At 39.3% G+C, this 25,055-nt stretch overlaps 1 protein-coding gene across 1 annotated transcript in view; it reads left to right on the forward strand.

Annotated features, from left to right (window-relative positions):
* CFAP47 (cilia and flagella associated protein 47) overlaps nt 1–25,055 on the forward strand; it is a 660,392-nt gene that overhangs the window by 357,173 nt on the left and 278,164 nt on the right. Inside the window, exon 49 of the mRNA XM_034754614.1 lies at nt 11,354–11,465. Coding sequence (XP_034610505.1) covers nt 11,354–11,465 — 112 coding nt within the window. The remainder of the gene's footprint in view (nt 1–11,353; nt 11,466–25,055) is intronic.

Raw genomic sequence — 25,055 nt, forward strand, 5'->3', positions numbered from 1 at the left:
TTTAAGGAAAAAATTGCTGAAGAGAATGACAGCTGTTATGTGGTAATATTTCACAAAAATTGGGATTGAATATTTGTAAATAACAATTGTACAATAAAGGTAACTGCAAGTACCTACTATTACTTGAATGGTTTAGATATACCTGAAATTAAATAAAATAGCATTTTGGACAATTGGGGTGAGGCTATTTAATTTAACTGTGTTCACATAAATACCATTCTATGCATTCATTTACCTGTCTGGCTTTAATAACTATCAGATATCACATTTTAAGTCACTTATTTGAGGGTGACTCAGCTCTGTTAATAATTTAATTTCTTCATACTATTTTGAGGCCTGGTTCTCTACTGCCTTCCACCCTGGGTGGTCATCTGCGCCTTTGCAAAGTGAGTGTAAAATATTGCTACTGCTAAAAGTGAATGGAAAATTTGGATCTTGTAGTATTTTATATCTACTTTGTACTCCATTTGTACAGGTAGGTATAAATGATGACTCAAGGTGCCGGGCACTTGGAGAATCAGGCCCCTTTTTCCTCTCATTTAAAAAAATCCTTAATTATATATTACTCTGGACTGTCAAAAGTCTTTCACAGGGATACCATGATAACTTTGTTAGAATAGTCTTCCAATTTTTGTTTAACTCTGGTATTTCATAGTTTTTATTTTATGAACAATCATGATGATACTGAACATAAGTTTTGTGAGCATTGAAAAAAAAAAGGGATACAGTCAGTACTTTTGCGGATACTGTAAGATAGCACTGCTTCATTGATCTAATTGTAATGATTACACGCTAAATATTAGGGCAACATGAACAGCCTTGCTGTTTCTTAATTATAGGATAGACTGTCTTTTTAAAACAACCTATGTAAGTAAAGCATCTAGTTATGCTAATGAACATGAAGGGCTAGTAACTGTGTACGGAGTCAGGCTATAATAAAAGAAGCATCCCTGAAGCTTTTCTACACAGCTCTACCATTGCACCATAGTCCCACACCCTGTTCATTTGTGGGCCTTTCTTGAGAACTACTTCAGATTGTATTTTGTGTAATGACCATGTGTGCTTCATGCAACAAAATAAGAATTCATCTTATTTTCATTTAAAACATAAGTTGGAATTTGAACACTGACACTGAAAAGTAAAAGGCAACTCCGTTAACCCCAGGTACCACCAACTCCCATTTTACTGATTTTTGTTGGGGGGGGGGGGGGGGGGCGGGAGAAAGACAAATTCTATTGGATTTGGGATTAGACAGTCTTCTCAAAAACAAGCAGAACTTATACTTCATGTCTGTATTTTTGGTTGAGTTATTTAGAATTATATTAATTTAATAAAAGCACCAATTCAATGCTCTGGGTGCCCTTGGCAATCTCCTAAAATCTAGGAAAAGTGAATGTGGTATAATTTAAATGTGGGTAGACTGACTACCAGAAGTGACTAAAATGAAAGTGACAATTTTCTGCTTCTAATCCCCAAATGACTGTATAGTTCAAAAAGGGCCTCACCTACTAGGCTACCTATTATCCTCTCTCAAGGTTATGGCCTGGAATGTCAGAGAGACTTGAAAATCTGCAGTTTAGTTCTCCTTCCATTAATGGATAAGACAACCCTGGACTGACACATCAGATGATGCATCTTTTTCCCATAGGATGCAGTCATTGTCTTTGAGTAATTTCGTAACTTATTCTCCCTGTATGAAGTGTTGCTACATAGATACCAAGCATTTCAGACGTATAGACCAAATATTTCAGAAATGATCATTATAATGACTCTTCCTGATATTAATAGTATTTGGATATGTTTATTATTATTGCACTCATTCCTTTCTGTTTTTGAACAATATGTAAGCTTAAGCTGAGGAATTTGATAGAGACAGGATGGGACACCACACTAAAAGAGGCTTCATCGTGTAGCAATAGATGGAACTAGGAGTTGGGACACTTGGGTTTTATACTCATTTCTGCTACATGCTTGCTTTGTGATCCCGAACAAACATCTTAATGTGTACAATCTTTATTTTCCTTGTATGTAAAATGGGTATAATAATATCTACCTTTCTAAAACACTGGCATCTTTGTAAACGCTTTAGTGGCACAGGCACCATTCTATTGTTGTGTGTGTGTGTGTGTGTGTGTGTGTGTGTGTACATGAGTGCCTAGCACAATGAGGCCCTGATCCTTGATTGGTGGCTTCTCGGTGCTACTGCAATATAAATAATTTAAGACCTCTTTGGATGAAAATCCTCATATGGGGGAAAATATTATTAGGATGAAACTTTGGGTACAAGTCAGTTGATGTTTCTACCTGACAGCGATGAAAGCAATTGTCCCAAAGCATTCCCAGCTGGTGTATCTAACATGTACAGTTACAGCTTTTAACTTTCTTATCAAGTTACTGTCCAAAGTAATAGCAAGAAATTATTCTTATCAAAATCTTATATAACTGAATTTTGTTCTAGATTAACACTATAATTCTGTTCACATTCTAATTGCTCTTGGATACAGAATACAAGATTTTAAAAAAATGCTAACTGAAACTGTGAGAGAGTCCAGTAGAGAGTAAGATACTGAGTGAATCAAGTGCTTTAAAAAACCTTATTCTGGATGTGTGTCATGATTGTAGTATAGCTGAGTCAGTTGGGCATCTGAGCAGCACAAACAATTTACTGAATAGAGCAAAAACAAATCGTGTAAGTGATGGCTGTGGTATGTTTATGGCTGTCAAGGTTTCTGATAAAGGAGATAATTTGGTTGTGAGCATTGTTTGGAAATTAGGCCTCTGAAGGAGTGAATAGCTGAAATAGACAGAAGTGCTTACAGAGATAAATGAGTAGGAGCGGTTCATTAATGATAGATGGCTGGTATTTGAATCTGTAGGAGATATAGCAGAAGTTGATGAGCATATTAGTGAGTTTCATAGTAATTGTATTGGGGCATGTAAATGTGTGGCCTGTGGGCAGCCCTGCAAGTGGCCCCTTGCCTCAGTTTCCCTTTTGATTCATTACATAAACTCAGAACAGCCTTTGAAGCATATAGATTGCCCTTTTTTCAGGGTTAATTTATTACCAAAGGCCCCACTACCATAAACCAGAATCCCCCCAGCACAATCCAAACAGTACATTTGTCTCAACAGTCCAACACCAAATACGGCTCTGGTGTCTCTGACTACACGTCAGCTCAGCTCTCAGATACGGCTTGGTGTGTCTCACCATGCTTCAGTTCAGCCCCTCTAGCTGGGGTGTTACTCTGCCCTGTTTCATTCACATGAATGGTTCCAGCTCTTGCCTAGAGACATAAGTGGGCTCACCCCTCCGTTGTTCCCCAGTCTTCAACTCTTTCTGGTCTTCTGGTTTCAGGTCTCCAGCTCAGAGAGCCAGCAGGCATCTCCCTCTGCTGCTTTTAGGCTTCAGGTATCCATCTCTCTCTGACCATGGCTTTCTGGCCTGGGGATAGTTGTAGGCAACTCTCTGACTGCCTTCCTGCCTTCTGCTTTCACTAGTCTGACCTGGCTCCCACTGTTCAAACAGGGAATTTTCACTACTCCTGTCTTCAGAGGTACCCCATCCCTGAGGCTCTCAGCTGAGCTCTGCTCTTCCTCTTGAGCTCTCTTTACCCAGGTGTCTGGGTTCTCTTCCTTTCTAAACTCTGGGCCTTAAACTCTCCCTCTAAGCCTCTCTCAGGATGCTGGACTCTGGGTTCTGAACTCCCTTCTGTCTTCTGAATTCTCCTTTATATCTCTTGGGTCAGCCCCAGCTTCCTCATTACACCAAACTGAGATGCACTTGAACTGGAACGGGAGAGCTGAGCCCAGTTTTATTTAAGGGGTCAGCTACCCTGTTACAGGATGTTATAGATGAGGCTGATGGAAGATTGAGGAAATACAAATTTCAGATGGCATTTAGGGGCCTGTTCCACTGGCCACTGAAGCCAGTGGCAAATCTTAAGTGGTTGATCTGGATACTCAGGTGAATGAAAGATAGACACAGGGAAGGAGTTAAGCAGTAGGATACAACTTTATTAATTTAGTGCTGCCACTCCATTTTATCTGCTCACCCTCTCTCCCATACCAGCATTTTTAATAGGCAGCAGGTGTAAAACAAATAAAAGGAAGTTCTTCTTCACACAGCGCACAGTCAGCTTGTTTAACTCCTTACCTGCTTAGGTTGTGAAGGCTAGGACTATAAGAGCATTTAAAAGAGAACTGGATAAATTCATGGAGGTTAAGTCCATTAATGGCTATTAGCCACAATGGGTAAGGAATGGTGTCCCTAGCCTCTGTTTGTCAGAGGGTGGAGATGGATGGCAGGAGAGAGATCACTTGATCATTACCTGTTAGGTTCACTCCCTCTGGGGCACCTGGCATTGGCCACTGTCGGTAGACAGGATACTGGGCTAGATGGACATTTGGTCTGACCCAGTACAGCCGTTCTTATGTTCTTATTTAACTGTGTCCTGTGCAGGGATACAGGACTTACACCATGTAACCAATAAGCTGGGGTGAGCCCTCTTCAGCCAGGCCCCTAGGACTCAGCATACTTCTGAACTTCTTGCTCTATCCCCTCTGAGGGGTGTGGAGTGTACCATAGTGGACCTCAGACTGCAAGACTTCAGGTTTCCCTTTCTCCTTACAGGTAATCAGTCTACTAGCCACACCCTCGGTCTCATTTATCTCTGGAAGCTGGCTCTTTAGCCTTTATTCCTACTGGACACCGGCCATTAAACATTCCTATACTGCCTCCTAACTGTAAAATTCCTAATTGTACTGTTTTAACCTAAATTGTGCATACATGATGCTGCAGAGAAGGTGAAAAATCCTCTGGATCCCTGCCAATTTGGCCCAATGGGAAAAAAAATCCTTCCTAATACCAAAACAGACAATTGGTCAGACCCCTGGCATCCTAGAAAGACAGGTCAGTATTCCTCAAATACAGGGAGGGAGGGCAGGACATCAGTAATGGCAAGATTGGTCCCGAGACACCTGCAAAGACTTTAATTTGAAGGGGCTTCTGAGAGCCAATCAGGTCCTCTCCAGCTAGCCAAGCTACACTCCTGTGTGCACTCTGAAGCACAAATTGGGGCACAGCTCTAGCATGTGTGAGTGTGAGCTCTTCTTGTTCATCTCTCCTCCCAGGAGTGGCCATTTTTCTTTGGGTCCAACCAGATTTCCATCCCTACCCCTCAAGACAGGAAGGAGCATTTGTGAAGGAGTCTGATGTAACTATGTAGTATTAAAAAGGGTTGCAATAGGCTAAAGCCAAAAAGGGAGCATGTGATATGAGAAAAACGAAAGGGAGTACATGATTCACTGAATGGGTTTATGAACTTTCAGTTTTGACAAGACTATGAAACCAGTAGAAGTTTTTATTTTTACTTCTATGGTACAAAAGATTTGGATACTAAGCTGAAGGTCCATGAATTGATGCAAAGATATAGACGATGAACCAATATTTATGTAAAAATTTTTTAAAAAAAGAATTTATTCTACTTTGAGTTTATACAGTTGAAACCACAAATCAGTAAGGAAATCTAAAAAGATTCAGATAGTAATGTCAGCCTGCCCATGGGTCACATCCCCTGGGTTTTATAGTATATATTTTACAACATAAATAGTACTAAATTAAACTACACCTTTAATCAGAAAACAAGAATAAAAACTACTACACTCCTTTTAGAACCTTTACTTTTGCATGTTTTAGTTTGTTTTTCATTTTAACTGTGCAATTCTTTTGTATTTAATTTTCTATTTTGTTTTGTTTTAATGGGTAGAAAAAGCTCAAATTATTTGACTTGCAGAACTTAAAAAAAAAAAAAGTCACCTTGTAAGTTCCTTGATTCACATCTAGAAGACGTAAGAGACAACAAGAGACCTTTGGGAAAAAATTGGGAAAGAGGATCAAGAAAAGACAGACAAAGAAGACAATTGAAAATGAAATGTTATGTGGATTTTAACATTCCAGGAGCATATTTTGTGTAACAAATTAGATGTATGTATGTCCAGAGAGAAGTGTGATTATAATTGAATTAGCAGGAAGTTGGTTAAACCAAGGAATTAAAGGGACAATTAAATTGTAGAGAGAAGGAGAATAAAGAAGAATATCAGAGACATGAGGGTGGTGGTTTGTTTTTGTTTTGTAAGTCAAGCAACTGGTAAGAACATATAGAGAAAACATTATAAAATGAAACAGAAAGAAGAAAGAACAATTAGAGGAGCATAAATAGAAATGACAAATTGTAGAATATCTTGCATAACAATAAAGGGATTTACAAAGATAAGGAAGATACAGGATTAAATAGATAAAATAAACCAATGACTACTTAGAAATGCCCGTGAAGAGCTTCTATTTAGAGATAATGAAATTGCAGGGTGATTCTTATTTTGCCACCCTTTCTACCCAGGCATCACATGGTAATCTCCAAGTTGAAGATTACTCAGTTTACCTGTAGTAAAGGAGCAACATTATATAGTGTGTAAATAACACAGTTGTTTATAAGAATTGTTCATAAGATGCACAATTGTTTATAAGGCACCCTTAAAGAAAGTAACGTCCCAACTGCTGGTAACTTCTGTAAATTTTAATGAAAATGAATGAGCTTTTCACTGATGTTTTAAATGGTTCTTTAGATTCAGGAGAAATTCATAAACTTCGAATAGGAGAAAATATGTTTCAATTATTTTAAGAGAGTCAGAAGACAAATTAGAAAACTATAGATACATTTTAATATAAATTGTGAGGAAAGTTATTGAAACTGTCTTAATGGATATGGCCTACAAGTCCCTGAAAAAGGATAATTCAGTTAAGCACAGATTCAAGCAGGGAAGACTTTAAAGGTAAACTGATGTATTTTTAAAAGTGTATATGTACGTATATACACATGTGTAATATATATATGCACATTTTACTATATATTACTATATACATATTTATAAAGAAACAAATCCCTGCTTAAATTTCTAAATCATCAAGAGCCATGTTGTCCCTGGACCTAGCACAGGTAACAGTGGGAAGGAACCAAAGTGGTTCCTTTTCCCTTGTGTAAGGGGAGGATGCTAATTGTCCTACACAAAGGTTGCACAGTTCTAGTGCCCCTTGGGAGTAAAAGTTACTCTGACAGTGATGGGGCAGGAAAAGGACTACCCCATAAAATCCTCCTCATTGGCCAAGAATGCCAGAGGAGTAGGCTGCACCATCCTAAATGATAGTGCAGTGTGCATACTTGTCCTGTGCACTGTGGGACTTTGAAAGGAATTGTGTCTATTTGAAGTATATTATTCAAAATCATCTATGATTTCCAATAATCTATTATTATTTCCTTAACAAAAGATTTATTTAAATGTATAAGCCTCCATTTTCAAAACCTGGTGTCTAAAGTTAGGCTCCTAAATTCATTGTTTAGAAATCTAAATAAAAGTAGCCTTACTATCTGCTGGTCCTATGGCTTCAGTGGGACAGCGCTAGGTACACTGAATACATAAATAATGTTTGCAATGTCCAATTCAATATTTGCACAATACAAGAGGAAAAGTTAGCCTTCAGTTTCTTTGCATTTGTCACTTTGTAGCACAATCTAAACATTATTTAAATACTGTAATGTGTATGTTGAGAGAGTAAAAATGTAAAACATCTCGGAGGAAAAACACATAATTCATATTTTCATTGCTTTCAAACTTTTATTCTCAGTGGCTTTTCAAATGTTCATAACTACTGATCACCTGAATTATGTAGCTTGCTTTTCTAACTGTCTTTATTGGAAATAGTATCACATTCTTGCAGTGATCTGACAAGGATTATATTAACACAAATGATGTACAGAAGAATAATGGTAAGGCCAATCAATGGCTCTAGTTCCAAAAGCAAGATAACATTAGACTTGTTGTTTTCTTCAGAAAATATAAATAAAGCTTGTTGACAAGAAAGACTAAGCTAACAATTGGGAGGAAAAAATTGATCCAAGCAGCTAATGCTTTTACTATTGAAACAATAATCTTTGCTGAATTTGAAAAGTCTTCCACGTGGGTGCTTGACAAGCTGGGTACAGTGAGCACTGAAATAATTAACAGAGCTGGAAGAAATACCATCGAGCCTTTCTGACTGGAATATTGATTTAGCTCAAAACTCAATTATTTTATCATTTTATTATTTAATGTATTAAGTATTTATACAGTGCCATAATTCTGCAGGACCTTTTACAGAGATTTTAAAAGAGGCTCTGCTGCCCCCTTCAAAATCTTAGTCAAACAAACATTAAAACAAAACAGATAGAGGAAAGGATGAGGGGTAAAAATCGTGGCTCCATTGAAAAATATATGGAGATATACCTATCTCATAGAGCTGGAAGGGACTCTGGGGTCATTGAGTCCAGCCCCCTGCCTTCACTAGCAGGACCAAGTAATGATTTTTGCCAGAGATCTCTAAGTGGCCCCCTCAAGGATTAAACACACAACCCTGGGTTTAGCAGGCTAATGCTCAAACCACTGAGCTATCCCTCCACCCACTAGTCAATGTCAAAACTCCCATTGACTTAAATGCAGCCAGGATTTGACCCAATGTGAGCTACTTATATTCCACTTACAAGTTTTCATATTTTTTAAGAAGAGAATGAGGTTCTACAGTATTGTTAACCCAAAGCATTCAATATTATGAATCAGGCCTCCAAAACATAATTAGATTATTTTAAGCCAATGACATGTTAAAGTAATAAATTGGGGCTCTTTTTTATTTGCCTTTGAGTTCACATTGTCAAGCTTTATATCTTCAGCTTTGAAGGCAAAAACTTTTGTTTTTTTTAACATGAAACCTCAGATTCTGACATAATTGTTGTTTCAGTTTTCACCAAAAAGGTTAGTAATGATTGGACGTCTAACATAGTGAATGCCAGTGAAAATGAGGTTGGTTCAGACCCTAAAATAGGGAAAGAACAAGTTAAAAATTACTTAGACAAGTTAAATGTCTTCAAGTCACCAGAGCCTGATTTAAATATATCCTAGAATACTCAAGGAGCTGACTGAGGAGATATCTAAGCCGTTAGTGATTATCTTTGAAAAGTCATGGACGATAGGAGAGATACCAGAGGACCGGAAAAGGGCAAATATACCGCCAATCTATAAAAAGGTTAAATAAGGACAACCCAGAGAATTACAGACTTTACAGCTTAACTTTAGTACCCGGAAAGATAATGGAGCAAATAATTAAGAAATCAATTTTCAAATCAATGTGCATTCTTTGAGTGGGTCAACAGCAGTGGTGCAAGTTAAGCTCCCATGGGAAGGTACGCCATACCATTAAAACATTTATTGCCAGTACGCCATACTGGAAAGATGCATTTTCAAGAATGAATTGTAGAGTCCTGCGTGGATACAAATTTATACCCGCAGATATCCGTGGCTAGAAATTGCTATCCGCTGAACTGCAGGGCTCTCCAGGGAACAGCTGTGGCAAAAGGAGCAGAACGTGGAGCCCCCGCTCCCAGGGGTCAGTGCCCCACACCGGCGGCTGTACTGCCCCCATCTCCGCCCCCACCAGTGTCCTCTGGCAGGACTGTACAGACCCCAGGCAGGAGACGCAGCTGTGTGGAAGGACTGGGGGTGGGGCTGGAAGCAGTACAGCTGCAGCGGAGGAGCGTCCCGTGTGGGGCGTTGGCTCATGGGAGTGGTGGCTCCACGTTCTGCTCCTTTTGCTGCTGAGGTTCTTGGGAGAGCCCGGTGGTTCAGGGGATAGCAATTTCTATTCACGGATATCCGCATCCACAGGTATAAATTTGTATCCACGCAGGACTCTAGTCATGAAACATTTTTTGTGTGTGTGTGTGTGGGGGGGGAGTTGAGGGGTCAGTACCGTACTGGTAAGAGTTAAAATCTACTTGCACCACTGGCCAACAGACAGATGGACAAGGGCGATTCAGTTGATATAGTGTATTGGGACTTTCAGAAAGCCTTTGACAAGGTCCCTCACCAAAGGCTTAAGCAAAATAGGCAGTCATGGGATAAGAGGGAAGGTCCTCCCGTGGATCAGTAACTGGTTAAAAGATAGGAAACAAGCAGCAGAAATAAATGGCCAGTTTTTACAGTGCAGAGAGGTAAATAGCGGTGTTCCCCAAGGATCTGTACTGAGACCAATGTCGGGGGCTGTCACTGGCTGCTGCTCTGGCCCGGAGCTGCTGCTCCTGGGCTGGGGCTGACAGCTACTCTAGCTCCGCTGCTGAAGCCAAAGTCATGGATGTCCATTGGAGTCACGGAATCTGTGACCTCCGTGACAGAACTGGATCCTTACTTATGAAATGGTGATTGGATTGGAGAGGGAAGAGTCAGGGAGCCTAGAGAGAAAATTTACAGAAGTTAAGGCAAGAGAAACAATGGCATGTGGAACCACACTTTCTGCAGTCTGTCTACCATAGCTAGGTATTTGTAACCATCAAAGTATCTTAAAAAGAAGAACAGGAGTACTTTTGGCACCTTAGAGACTAACAAATGTATTAGAGCATAAGCTTTCGTGGACTACAGCCCACTTCTTCGGATGCATAAGTATCTTAGTGACTATGACTACATTGGCAGTCTGGCTTCCAGCAAATATGCCATGAAAAGCCAGGGACAGATTTTAGAAAAGTTAGAGGGAAAATCAAGGAGTTTTGTCAAATTCAAATAAAAGTTTGTATTTCCAAATCCATTATGAACACTAGACTTAATTTTTCAGTGATTCTTGGCTGTGAGCAAACTTTGCCGTATGGTCTCTGTGAGCTTGCACTTTTGTAAAAATAATTATGGTCTGCAAAGTTAATAGCTGTGTAAAAAATCTTTTGCTATTTCAGTTCTTATTCAATTAATTGACTTTCTGCCTAAGTTATAGACACACAACTTCAAAAACATACTACTGGTTATTTTTTACATAATGCATAAGTGGCCAGAATGAATATTAACACAACACTATTTAAAATGTTCCTTAGTAAATTTAGTATCTAATGTTCTTTACACCTATTTTTGTTCTCAGGAAAATGTATGCAAAAGACTGAAAGCCTGATTCCTTCCTTACATTTAAGTAGTCCCATTGACTGACTTAATGATTTAATGCTATATAACTTGAGTAGTGGCTCCAGAATTTATACCTGATACTTTCTGTATGTGACGCTAGTTCTTGTATTGTGCATATTCCTTCCACTTTACAGTCAACCAAAGACTGTGTTGAAGAAGTAGGATTTATACCTCCTTTGTAAAGCACTTTGAGATCTGATAATTGAAAGTGCTATATAAGAGCAGATATTATAATTATTATTGCTTACAATATTGTTTATACCTTATGTTACTTTTCAAAGCTGTTAGAAAGGATGTATTTGATTTTTGTGTGTGCAATATGTCTTCCTAGGTGACTTCAGATCTTCCAGTGGTGGCTGGTACTCCAAACCTCACTGTAGAAGCTGATGACACAACTGCTTACACTCTGAATGTATCTGCATGGAAACGAGGAATATTTAAAGGTAAAAAAAAGTTCAGTTTTTATACTGTCATTTTTATGATAATAATAAACAAGTACAAATCTATAAACCATTCCTCTCTCCATAAACCCCACGTAGGTTAGTTTGAATAGCATAATCTAAATATTAGGGCTGTCAAGCGATTAAAAAAAGTAATCACGATTAATTTCACTGTTAAACAATAATAGAATACCATTTATTTAAATATTTTTGGATGTTTTCTACATTTTCAAATATATTGATTTCCATTACAACACAGAATACAAAGTGTACAGTGCTCACTTTGTATTTATTTTTTAATACAAATATTTGCACTGTAAAAAACAAAAGAAATAGTACATTTCAATTCACCTAATACAAGTATTGTAGTGCAATCTTTTTATTATGAAAGTTGAACTTACAAATGTAGAATTATGTACAAAAAATAACTGCATTCAAAAATAAAACAATGTAAAACTTTAGAGCCTGCAAGTCCACTCAGTTCTACTTCAGCCAGTTGCTCAGACAAACAAGTTTGGTTACATTTCCAGGAGATAATGGTGCCTGCTTCTTGTTTACAATGTCACCTGAAAGTGAGAACAGGCGTTCGCATGGCACTGTTGTAACTGGCATCACAAGATATTTATGTGCCAGATGCGCTAAAGATTCATATGTCTCTTCATGATTCAACCACCATTCCAGAGCACATGCATCCATGCTGATGACGAGTGTTGCTCGATAACAATCCAAAGCAGAGCGGACCAATGCATGTTCATTTTCATCATCTGAGTCAGATACCACTAGCGGAAGGCTGATTATTATTATTATTATTATTTTTTTTTTTTTTTGGTGTTTTGGGTTCTGTAGTTTCCGCATCAGAGTGTTGCTCTTTTAAGACTTCTGAAAGCATGCTCCACACCTTGTCCCACTCAGATTTTGGACAGCACTTCAGATTCTTTTACCTTGGGTCAAGTGCTGTAGCTATTTTTAGAAATCTCACATTGGTACCTTCTTTGCATTTTGTCAAATCTGGAGTGACAGTGTTTGAAAAAAATCAAACAACATATGCTGGGTCATCATCCAAGACTTCTATAACATGAAATATATGGCAGAATGCAGGTAAAACAGAGCAGGGGACATACAATTCTCCCCCAAGAAATTCAGTGACACATTTAATTAACACACTATTTTTTTAACAGAATGGTGGCTGAGGCATGAATGTTTAGCATATCTGGCACGTAAATACGTTGCAATGCCAGCTACAAAAGTGCCATGCGAATGCCTGTTCTTGCTTTCAGGTGACATTGCAAATAAGAAGCAGGCGGCAGTATCTCCCGAGAATGTAAACAAACTTGTTTGTCAGTGATTGGCTGAACAAGAAGAAGGACTGAGTGGACTTGTAGGCTCTAAAGGTTTACATGGTTTAGTTTTTGAGTGCAGTTATGTTATTAAAAATGTACATTTGTAAGTTACACTTTCATGATAGAGATTGCACTATAGTACTTGTATGAGGTGAATTGAAAAATACTATTTCTTTTGTTTTTTACAGTGCAAATATTTGTAATAAAAAATAATATAACGTGCGCACTGTACACTTTGTATTCTGTGTTGTAATAGAAATCAATATATTTGAAAATGTAGAAAAACATCCAAAATTTTAATTAATTTCCACTATTGTTTAACTGTGCGATTAATCACAATTAATATTTTTAATTGCAGTTAATTTTTTTAAGTTAATTGCGTGAGTTAACTGCGATTAATTGACAGCCCTACTACATATGTATATATCCTGTATCTTTCCTACTTATTGTGTTCTGAGCAAGAGAATACACTTTCCTCAGCCTGTGTACCTTGCTGAATGAGACAAGGATTTCTACAGAGCCCTGTCTCATTGTATATATGCCAGTGAATATTTTATGTGCGGGGAACACTATGTTTTCAATGTAATAGAAAAGTTTATACCTCAGGAGCCTGATATTTCACCATGTAAAGCTAATTCATTCTTTAGTATTACATTTTTGGGCTAAATTAGTCACTTGCGTTCCAGTGGCATAGTCCTTCTGAATGTTCAGCTGTAATTATTTAAAATAATGATGTTATTCAACTCTTGTGCATACGTAATGTGTGGTTTGAAAGGCTTATTAGTTGGCCACATTAAAAAAAAATGCAGTTCTTTAAGGAGGTGTGGATATATTCCTGCCATTGGGAAGGAACTCACCTTTGCTGACTTCTATAAAATCATTTTCCATTGAGGATTGCACAAGAGCCATCTTGTGGCACTAAATGTTCAGCACCACAAGTTACATAAGGGAGGAGGGGCTTGACCACTTCTGTTTCTTCTTCTCTACAGTAACAAGTGAAGGAACCCCAGCTGCTTGTCTGGCTAGTCAGGCTCCTAGTTAGCATTTTTTATTAATCAAATATGTAAATGTGTAGTTAAGTTTCTTGTGATTTTTAAGAGAACTATTTGCCTGCTAAATTTAAACTTATTGCTCCCATCTGTGTCAATGCTAGTACTATTCAATAAAAGTTGGAAAATGGCTGGACCATTTTTGCTCCAATTTTCCAGAAATATTAACTTCAGGCAGGAACCATATCTAAAAAATTTAAGTTCAATATTTGGCATTTTCAGAAAACTAATGGTGACTGAAATCAAGGGGTTGCAATGGAATTGCTTGTGCAACTTTAACTGTAATTGTTGCTAGCTCTTCAGCTATAATTGATGGTTTTGGGACTGGTCATTTTAATTTTATTTATCATTGTTTTTGTGTGTGGACCCTAAGGACCAGACCCTACAAAGACTTGTATGTAATTATAGTCACAAGAGTTGTCCCGCTGAAGTTTGACTAGAATGGGACCACTCATGTGCCTAGTTACACACATGTTTAAATGTTTGCAGGATCGGAGCCTAGTTTTCCAAAGAAAATTGGATAAATGTAGACTTAATAACATTACTGGCACCAAAGAATTAAAAGCAGAGCCTGGAGTCTGCTCTGTCCTGTAATCTAAGACAGCATTTCTCTGAGTTACAAAAGATGGAAGGAGCCCTTGCTCTTCAGTCTGGTCTTTTTCTCTCTGTCTCAAGGGCAGGGTAGAAATAGAGTGTGCTAGTGACCCGTGCATTGAAACACAATGGCTTAATTATTTCTTTGATAACTGGGAAGTGTCCTGTTTTGTGCTAGTAAAGACTTGGATGTCTAAAATTAATTTTACTGTCCCATGATTTAGCATCAGTATGTATTGAATACTAGTATTTTATTATAAGACATCAACACTGACTATTGCTGAAGAACAGAAGGCCAAATTCCCATTTTTTTCTTTTTAGGAAGGGAATTTTTCCTTTAGAAGAATAAATGACAGTTGTTTTAAAAAGTGGATCTGACTTCAGTGTTAACCAGCTGAGTAGTAGCAATTCTAGATAATATTAGAATGCCATAGTAATGATCAGTTGTCTACTGACTACAATCTGAAACACGTAGTTACAGAAGTGAGACTGTAAATAGAAATTTCTCTTTCCAGTATTGGCAACACAGATTCACTCCTCCCTCAGGGTGTGCATACTCCTATGGCGCTATTTCACAACCCATTGTGAAGTAATGTCTTTTGTAGCCTTATGCATGATCCTAAGAGATCTGAATGTTTGATATGAGTTACTTAATGAGCTGTGGACCCAACTCCATCTAAGTTCTTTTATGACTATCTCAGCAGTGAGTACAGAGTCATGAGTTCTTTCTCTCTGCTTTGTGTAGCAGAGAAAGAGGTGTTTAGTGTTATTTGTTTGTTTTTTATGTATTTAATTTTATTTTAAAAGTCTGCCTATTTAGATGGGCATGAGAGAGGATGGTATTATGGTTAAGGCAGTAGAATGCCCGGGAGACCTGGATTCTATTCCTGCCTCTGTGACAGAGTTCCTATGTGATGCTGGGCAAGTCACGCAAACCAACATTTTCACAGGTATCCACAGTGTGCTCCTTATTTTCTGAGGGCATGTCTATATTACGTGCTGGATCGACAGGCAGCGATAGATCCAGCGGGGGATCGATTTATCGTGTCTAGTCTAGATGCGAAAAATCGACCACCGAGCACTGTCCTGTCGACTCCAGTACTCCACTGGAGTTGAAGCGTAGGCGGAGTCAATGGCGGAGCGTCAGCCGTCAACTTACCACAGTGAAGACACCACGTGCGGTAAGTAGATCTAAGTACATTGACTTCAGCTATGTTGTTCACGTAGCTGAAGTTGCATAACTTAGATTGATTCCCCTACCACTCCCCCAGTGTAGACCAGGCCTGAGTACCCAACTTGAAACACTTTACAGAGGGGCTGACTGCTCGTCACTGCAACCAAGGTCAATGGGAGATCTGCTCTGAACATATAAAGTGCTATAAAATACTAAGTACTCCAAAAATCAGGAACTGGGCATCTCAAATTGGGCACCCAGAATTATTTGACACTTATGACAATTTTGGCTTTAATCTCTGTGTCTCAGTTCTTCATGCGTAAAATGGGCAGAGTACTACATTGTCAACTCACAGGGGTGTTATGAAGATAAATTCATTAACTTTTGTAAAGAACTAAGATACTACAATGAGAGCACCATTAAAAAGCCCACGAGGAAATTCATAATTCTGGGTTCAGTACAACATTTGGATATTGTGTTGAAAATAATGCGTGGTGCCACACGTTGAATCATGAGGATAAAAATAAATATTGAACAGCTACTCATTCAGTGGCACTGTTAATCCTCTGGGAAAAATACTATGTAATTAAAAGTATCATAATGCATCTGCACAAGCAACCTTAATTCTAGTATTTTGTAACCTAAAGGTGCTTCACTTTGCAACCTTCATATTCTTTTAATTTAGTTCCTTATATAATTTTAAAATACATTTTGCAATTTGATATGAAGTGCTTCTTATGATATAAACTGCTGTTCTGAGCAAAAGGAGTTCAGTTTTCTTTTACATTCAAACATACTTTTTTCTGGGTGCATTGTGTTACATGAAATTGCAATGGTAAAATTACATTTCTTATGTTTTCCAGGTTCCTATTTTAATATTATTGTGCTGAAAAGGGGCACAGTTTAAAAGTCAGTCCTTTCAGATCATTCTTAAGATCTCTTTGGAAATATTCTAAGATTGGGCTAAGATTATATACTCTAATTAATTTTAGTCATAGACTTGCCTTAATGTAGAAATGAGACTTAATAACCAGTTCATACAATGTTCTGGCTCCAGAGAGAAGTCCCCCGTGATCCATTCCTAAGTAATGGATTATAAAATCTAAATGATGTTAAAGTGATTTCCAAATATTCTTTTCTAAAGCATTAAATAGTTACTCATTCTGTGCAACACAACTATAATGGTGTATTTGTTGAAGTTCCCCTTTAAAGTGTGTCCAAAAAAAAAAGGCCTAGAAGGGCTAAGAATATTATTAAGAACACACCCAGCCCTAATGTTTGAAGATTCCTTGTGCAAAGATGCTGGCATTTGATCTGCTCATCTTTTCTCAGGATTACGCCTTCCACAAACAGATAGAGTCTATTACTCCTCCAGAGTGGCTGGGGACAAATATTTTTTTCCTCACTGGAATGTCTGTGCTAAGCAGTATAGATTGCAGTTCATCACACCATAAAGTGCTGTGTTAGTGGACATTCACCACTGATTACATTTCCTTTAGTGCACTCTGGGTTCCCTTACTAGATACAGCAGCAACTTCATTTCCATCTCCTATTTTGCACACAGTCTCAACTTACTGGTGAAGGAGTTCTCTAAAGGCACTTTGTAGTGACCAAAGTCCTAACGATAGGCCAAAAGTTCTGCACCTATTTCATCTAGTCTTTCACTATACCTCATTCTCTGAGACCTTTATTTGCACATCAACTTCCTTGCCACCAGCTGCAATAGAACATTGGTCTAAAATTCTATACTTCACTCTTTGGATAAACATCGCACACCATACTGTGTTTCTAACTGACTGGGACCACGGACTGTATGTTTGACACCCCTATGCTGTAGTCATCAACATATGTAACTACGGTACTTCTCCATGGGGAATATGGAGCGACTTGCCTTCATTAAAACAAACACCTGGTTCAGCCCAATAAACAAATGTTACAACATGCCTACTAATAGAAAAAGGGAAGAAGAGGATATGGAGGAGGAGAGAATATGGAGAGATTTTTCGAACATTAATAACAAATACGTGCTCCATGTGGAAACCTGCCATTGATTATCTTTATTTGTGTGCCAAATACATGCAGCTTTTCTTTTGCAGATCATTCTGTTTCTGTTAGATTATAAGAAAAAGGCCAGAGAGAGAGAGAGATTTTTGCTAGCATTGGCAATTGGGAGACTAATTGTACAGAAAATAGACTAGCTGCAGTATTGCCAATCCACTTGTTATCAACTGTACTCTTCCCCTCTTTCTTTCAATTGTCTTTCCCTCCCTTGCATTTGATTGTACAGTTGTATTCAATGGTATCTTTTGTATTCATATAAGATCTGCAATTGGAAGGGTGGGAGTGGGCCTATTTTCTAATTTTATTTAGCATCCTTAGTTTATTTTTATGTATTTTGTAAATTTAGTGGGAAATCTTTTTATGTTATTATTACCTTGAACATCTATACCCTACTTTAGGAAAAGGGTGGTATATTTGCCTACCCTAACAAGCCAAGCCACATCAGGGCTCCTTTTGGAAGAAAACAGGAGCTCTGACACCATATAAATAAGTTCATGGAGAGGATGCTACTACTGTCAGAATGCTATAGTTTATGTACATTGTTGGCTTAACTGTATTTCCCTTCAGTACCTCCACATTGTGTGAGGCTGCTGTATGACACCCTGTAGAGTTAATGATTTAGAATGGTACAGCAGCTTCTGCTGGCAGAGCTCTCTAATTTAATTTATCGGCCCTTGTATTTGTATAAAGATTTGGTCATTTTTGCTTTAAAATGTAATTTGAGGATAATGACAGCATAGAGGCAGTTTCTACAACCTCACCTATTAATTGGTAGTTTATTTTCAGGGATCCCTGTAGCTCTTATTCAAAGCAAAGTCCCAATCCACCTCAATCACATTCATAAATCTAGTATGAGTGTGAAGCAAAGTGGGCAAAAATTGGGGGGGCTCTTTTTTAACTTGACTGCTGTGGATGGCTGTGGTCTGCCTCTGTCTCTTGTCTGGTTCATTCCACTGATGACTGTTGAGGGCTGCCTTGATTGCTGAGGTCACCACCCAATCAGATGATATCTGGCTCACTGCTGCCAAATCCTATGCATTTCACTGCTCCTACTCCACCAGGTCAGCTCCAGTCCGTAGCTGAAGGCTCCCATCTTGTCTCAATCCTGAGTTGGAGTCTCTCACCAGAGCAAAGTAAGACCTCAGATACAGTCCTCGCTCCCCTCCATGCACCCTGGGCTCGAGTACCCAATCGGAGCCCACTAACTTTTAGGTTATGGCACACAACTTTCTTGTGCCCGTCCTCATATATACAGTTACATCACACTTTTAACTCATTTCCTAAGAATAAAGTATAACCAATTCTGAATAGTACAACATTAAGTACTTCATGAAATTCCACTGAATAACATGCAAATTATATCCGTCAGCAGGTTTTCCCACAGTTTTTTCTTTTTGACTAGGAGGTAATTTGAGAGCTTCATATAAGTATTAGTAGGGCCCTACCAATTTCACGGCCGAGAAAAATGTGTCATGGACTGTGAAATAAGCCCTTCCCCGTAAAATCTGATCTCCCCGTGCTGCTGGGAGCAAGGGGCTCCTAGCTGCTAGTCTGGCCTTGCAGGGGAGGGACAGGAGTTGTCCTTCCCCTGCATGGCTGCTCTTGCTGAGATCAGACCCACCTCCAGAGACAGTGCATAAGTGAGGATGGTAAACCCTCACTTCTGCACCGCAGCAGTCTGGGAGCTGGGCTCTGGGCACCATGCTCAGGGCTTCCTCCCCCTGTGGCTCCTGCCACAGCTCTGTGTGCTGAGCTCAGAGCTTCTGCCCCCCACAGCTCCAGCCGGGGCATCCCGGGCCTAGGGGCTTCTGCCCAAACCGCTGCAGCCCAGACACCCTGGGCTCAGGGCTTCCACCCTGTGGCTGCAGCTGGAGTTTGGGGCACCCGGCTCAGGGTTTCCATCCCTTGTGGCTCCAGCTGGCTCTGGGCTTCATCCTCTGTGGTTTCAGACAGGCTTAATGCGCCCAGGCTTGGGGCTTCTTCCCCCACAGCTCCTGCTGGGGTTTGGGATGACCAAGTCAGGGCTTTCACCCCTGGGACTTCTTCCAGGGCTCGGGCACTCATTTTTTTGGGGGGGAGGAATTGGCCAGGGGCCCCTGCCTTAATCTGCCACTAGTCTGGACTAGCAGCTAGGAGCCTCTGGCTGGGGTGCTCCCAGTAGCACGGGGAGATCCTATCCACCTCCAGGAACCTCCTCTAGCTGCAGAAAGCTCGGAGGCTGCTGCCTTCAGAGCCCAGTTCTGAAGGCAGCACAGAAGTAAGGGTGGCAATCTTGGGACCCTCCCACAACAACTTTGGAACCGCTCCCCCCTCGATCCTATTTTGGGTCAGGACTCCCATGGTTACAACACAATGAAATTTCAGAGGTCAACATCTGAAATAATGAAATTGACCAATTTTAAAATCCTCTGGCCATGAAATTGACCAGAATGGACCATGAATTTGGTAAGGCCCTACACATTAGCCTGGCAACAGGTATCAACACACTTTCAATTTCCCTTTTTGCCTGTATTTGAAGTCTGCGAGCTTCTGTTCCCAGCAGGGCCGGCTCTAGGATTTTTGCCGCCCAAAGCAAAAACAATTTTGGCCGCCCCCCCCATTCTTTAATTACCCCACCCCCGGCTCCGCCTCAACTCTGCCCCTTCCCCAAATCCCCAGCCCTGCCTCCTCCCCCCAGGCTCTCAAGTCTGGGATGGAGGGGGAGCAGCGGCGCGCGAAACAGCTGTTTCGCGCGCCACGGCCGCTTGGGATCTCCCCCTCCCTCCCAGGTTTGAGAGCCTGGGAGGGAGGGGAAGACTCCGAGTGGCCGCGGCGCGGGCGCCACTTCTCCCCCTCCCTCCCAGGCTTTCAAGCCTGGGAGGGAGGGGGAGCAGCGGCACGCGAAACGGCTGCTCGGGATCCCCCCTCCCACCTAGGTTTGAGAGCCTGGGTGGGAGGGCAAGTAGCGGTGCGCGAATCAGCTGTTTCGCGTGCCGTGGCAGCAGCAGCGGAGGTGAGCTAGGGCGGCCGGGGCACATTAATAGGGACGGCATTCTGGCGCCGGCCATGCCGCCCCTAAAAATGTGCCACCCCAAGCACCAGCTTGTTTTGCTGGTGCCTAGAGCCGGCCCTGGTTCCCAGCAAGCTACTTAGGTTTACAGAAGCAGTATGGAACTTTCACTCGCTTTTATTTAAGTCAAGATTCTCTCTATATAAATTCATTGTAAATTGGTTTCACAGCATCATTCAGAAAACAGGTTGGATTTGTCCCTCTCTCCCACACTGACCAAAGCCATAGCTTCATATATCAGACTTATTAATTTAAAGCCAACCTAGAACTCATATGACTGGCCATACTGGGTCAGATCAATGGTCCATCTAGCTCAGCATACTGGCTTCCAATAGTGGCCAATGCCAGGTGCTTCAGAGGGAATGAACAGAACAGAGCAATTATCAAATGAGCCCCAAGAAGTTATCTTCCATGAACTTCTCATTCATTTTTTAACCAAGTCATACTTTTGACCTTCACAACATCCCCTGGCAATGAGTTCCACAGGTTGACTGCATTGTAGTAGTAGCAAGTAGTACTTCATTTGTTTTAAACTTGCTGCCTGTTAATTTAATTGAGTCTCCCTTGGTTCTTGTGTTACGTGAAGGTGGTAAATAACACTTCTCTATTCACTTTCTCCACATGATTTTATAGACCTCTATTATATCCCCACCTTAGTCGTCTCTTTTCCAATCTGAAAAGTCTGTCTTTTTATTCTCTCCTGCTATGGAAGCTGTTCCATACCCCTAATCACTTTGTTGCCATTCACTGTACATTTTCTTTTAATATATCTTTTTTGAGATGGGATGACCGGAACTGCACACAGTATTCAAGGTGTGGGCATATCATAGATTTATATAGTGGCATTATCATATTTTCTGTCTTCTTATTTATCCCTTTACAAATGGCTCCTAACATTCTGTTTGCTTTTTTGATTGCTGCTGTATATTGAGCGGATATTCTCAGAGAACTGTCCACAATGACTCCAAGATCTCTTTCCTGAGCGATAACAGCTAATTTAGACCCCATCATTTTAGAACACACTTTACAAAAAGAGTGCTCTAATGCACATTAAATATTTGTTTCAAGACTATTGTACTATATCTTTAAGAAGACAGTCACACTCATTAAGAACATGTCTGTAGTATTTAAACCACTAGCTAACCATTCCACATATTTTCAGATTAATGTGATAAATTCCAGCACAAAATAGCTTTCTTTCATTGTCTGAAGACAATATATTGGGACATTGCGAGCAGAGTAATGGATTTTACTATCTGTTTAAAACTAGAAAAGAATCATGCTCAGAGAATTTCTATTTTGCCCATAAATCCTTCAGTTAGTACGGTCCATTTATACAAAAGGAAAAAAGTTGAATATTTTCCACTTCACTAAAGTGTACGGTATTACTGTATATGGCCAATGAATCTCATATTGTGAGATATGATGCTGCCAATGCCGTTTTAATGGGAAATAAAACCGCCTTTGTCTGTTTAAAGAGATTGCTTCTTTTGCAATAATATAAAACAAAATTGCTGCATCAGTATGTGGGCTGTGGTTGAACAAAAGGTTTATATTGCATCCTAAAACTAAAAAAATAGCAATGATATTTTTACCAAGAAACCATCTTAAAGAATGATCTGGCAAGGAAAATAACCATCTCATTGTGCTCTTTCCTTACATTTTAATTTGTATTTAAGAACTATTTTTTCCAGTTGCTACTCATAGTTCAGTGTTTAGTATTTTTGTTCTGAAATGCATATATGCTGAAGGCCAACTGAGAAACAGTGGTATTTTCAAAAACCCTCAGTATTGGCCTAACTCTTCACCTGCTAAAGTCAATAGGAGACTTACTGTTGTCAATAGGAGTTGTAATCCAACAATGAAAGCTCTTGAAAATCCCAACCATTATATTTTGCAAACCCAGTTCATATCTTAATAGATATATGGCATAAAAGTCAAGAAAAATACTTAGAAAACAGGGATAAAGGGTCCAAGGTTAACAAATCCCTATGAGTAAAGTGAAAACATGGTTACACCTGTAGGTGAGTTTGGATGACAAATAAGAATGGAGACGCTTTTCCCACTCTTTGGTTGTTATTTTGTTTGGAGTCATTGTGGATAGTTCTTTGAAAACATCCACTCAATGTGCAGCGGCAATCAAAAAAGCAAACAGAATGTTGGGAATCATTAAGAAAGGGATAGATAATAAGACAGAAAATGTCATATTCCCTCTATATAAATCCATGGTACACCCACATCTTGAATACTGCGTATCGATGTGGTCGCCCCATATCAAAAAAGATGTATTGGAATTGGAAAAGGTTTAGAAAAGGGCAACAAAAATTATTAGGGGTATGGAACTTCCATATGAGGAAAGATTAATAAGACTGGAACTTTTCAGCTTGGAAAAGAGACGACTAAGGGTGAATATGATAGAGGTCTATAAAATCCACTGGTATGGAGAAAGTAAATAAGCTTCTGCCAGAAGCTGGGATTGGGCGACAGGGGATGGATCACTTGATGATTGCCTGTTCTGTTCATTCCCTCTGGGGCACCTGGCACTGGCCACTGTTGGAAGACAGGATACTGGGCTAGATGGACCTTTGGTCTGACCCAGTCTGGCCGTTCATGTGGTCTTTTGTTCTAACTATACAGATATTATTTAGTGTTTAAAATATTTTCTCATACAGTGACACTGTTCTTCCTGTCCTTTAATATTTTGTTATATTTCTATTAATTCCCAGCAACTTTCAGAGATTTTTAAGGCCAGACAGGACCATTCTGATCATTTAGTCTGACTTCCTGTGTAACAGAGAACAGAAGCTCACCTAATAATTTCTGAATCAAACATATAACTTCTCTTTTGAACTATGACATATGTTTTTAGAAAGACATCCAGTCTTGATTTAAATACTGTGAGTGCTGGAGAATCCACCACATGCCTGTGAAAGTTGTCCAATAGTTAGTTACACTCACTGTTTAAAAAACCAAACACATTTTATCTCCACTCCAGTCTGTATTTCTCTAGCTTCAGCTTCCAACCACTGGATCTCATTGTGTCTTTGTCTGCTAGAATAAAGAGCTGTCTATCTCAGAAAACTCTTCCACATAGAGGTACTTTTAGATCATGATCAACCCACCTCTTGACCTTTTCTTCAATAAGCTAAATAGACTGGTCTTTTTAAGTCTTTCACTATAAGGCATGCTTTCGAGTCCTTAAATAATTCTTGTAGCTCTTTTCTGAACCCTTTCAATTTGTCAACATTCTTCTTGAAGTATGTACATCAAAACTGTAAGCTGTATCCAGCAATGGTCCTATTAATGCTGTATATAGACCTGATACTACCTGTCTGTTCCTGCTTCATATTGCTCTGATTGTGCCTCCCAGGTTTGCATTGGCCCTCTTAGCTACAGCATCATGCTAATAGCTCTCATTAATTGCCTTTTCAGTGTCACTCCATTCCAGGATCCTGTCCTCATCCTGTAAGCCTGACCTAAATTCTTTGCCCTTAGATGTATGACCTTCCATTTGGCTATATTAAACACATGCTGTTCAAATTAGTCCACCTTAACAGGCAATCCAGATCAGTTTGTATAATTGACCTGTCCCGATCATTATTTAACACTCCACCAATATCTGCAGTTTTACCAGCAATGATTTTATGTTTTCTTTTAGATCACTGATAAAGATACTGAACAGCATTAGATCTTTGTGGGACCCAACTAGAAACACCTTCGCATGATGGTGATTTTCCCATGTAAATTATTAGATTGATCAGATAACCAGTTTTAACTAATTTAATGTGCATTGATTTTTGTTTAGTGCTATTTTTTGTCAAAATGTCACATGGGACCAAAGCAAATGTCTGAGAGGAGGCTAAATATATTGTATCAATATAGTTACCTTTATCAACCAAATTGTTAGTCTCAAAGAAAATATCAAGCTTGTTTGACAAGACTTCTTTTCCATAAAATAGTGTTGTGACATTAGTTATGCTTCCATTGTTTAATTCTTTACCGATAGAGTAACTTTATCAATCTTTCCATGATTTTGCCTGGTGTCAGAGTCAGTCTAATGGGCCTGTAGTTACTGTGCTAATCCCATTTACTTTTTAAATATTGCACATTAGCGTCATTTCAGTGCTCAGGAACTTTCTAAGTGTTCCAAGATTTGTTAAAAATTAACACTAATGATTCAGAGAGCTTTTCTGCCAATTATTTTTAATACTTTTAGGTGCAAGCTATTCATTCCAACTCATTTAAAAATGTTTAATAGTTGCTTTTTAACATCCTTTCTAGTTGCTGATGGAATAGAAAGTATTTTACTATCACTGCAACACATGA

This window comes from Trachemys scripta, chromosome 1, assembly GCF_013100865.1.
Source record: "Trachemys scripta elegans isolate TJP31775 chromosome 1, CAS_Tse_1.0, whole genome shotgun sequence".
Classification (NCBI taxonomy): Eukaryota; Metazoa; Chordata; order Testudines; family Emydidae; genus Trachemys; species Trachemys scripta.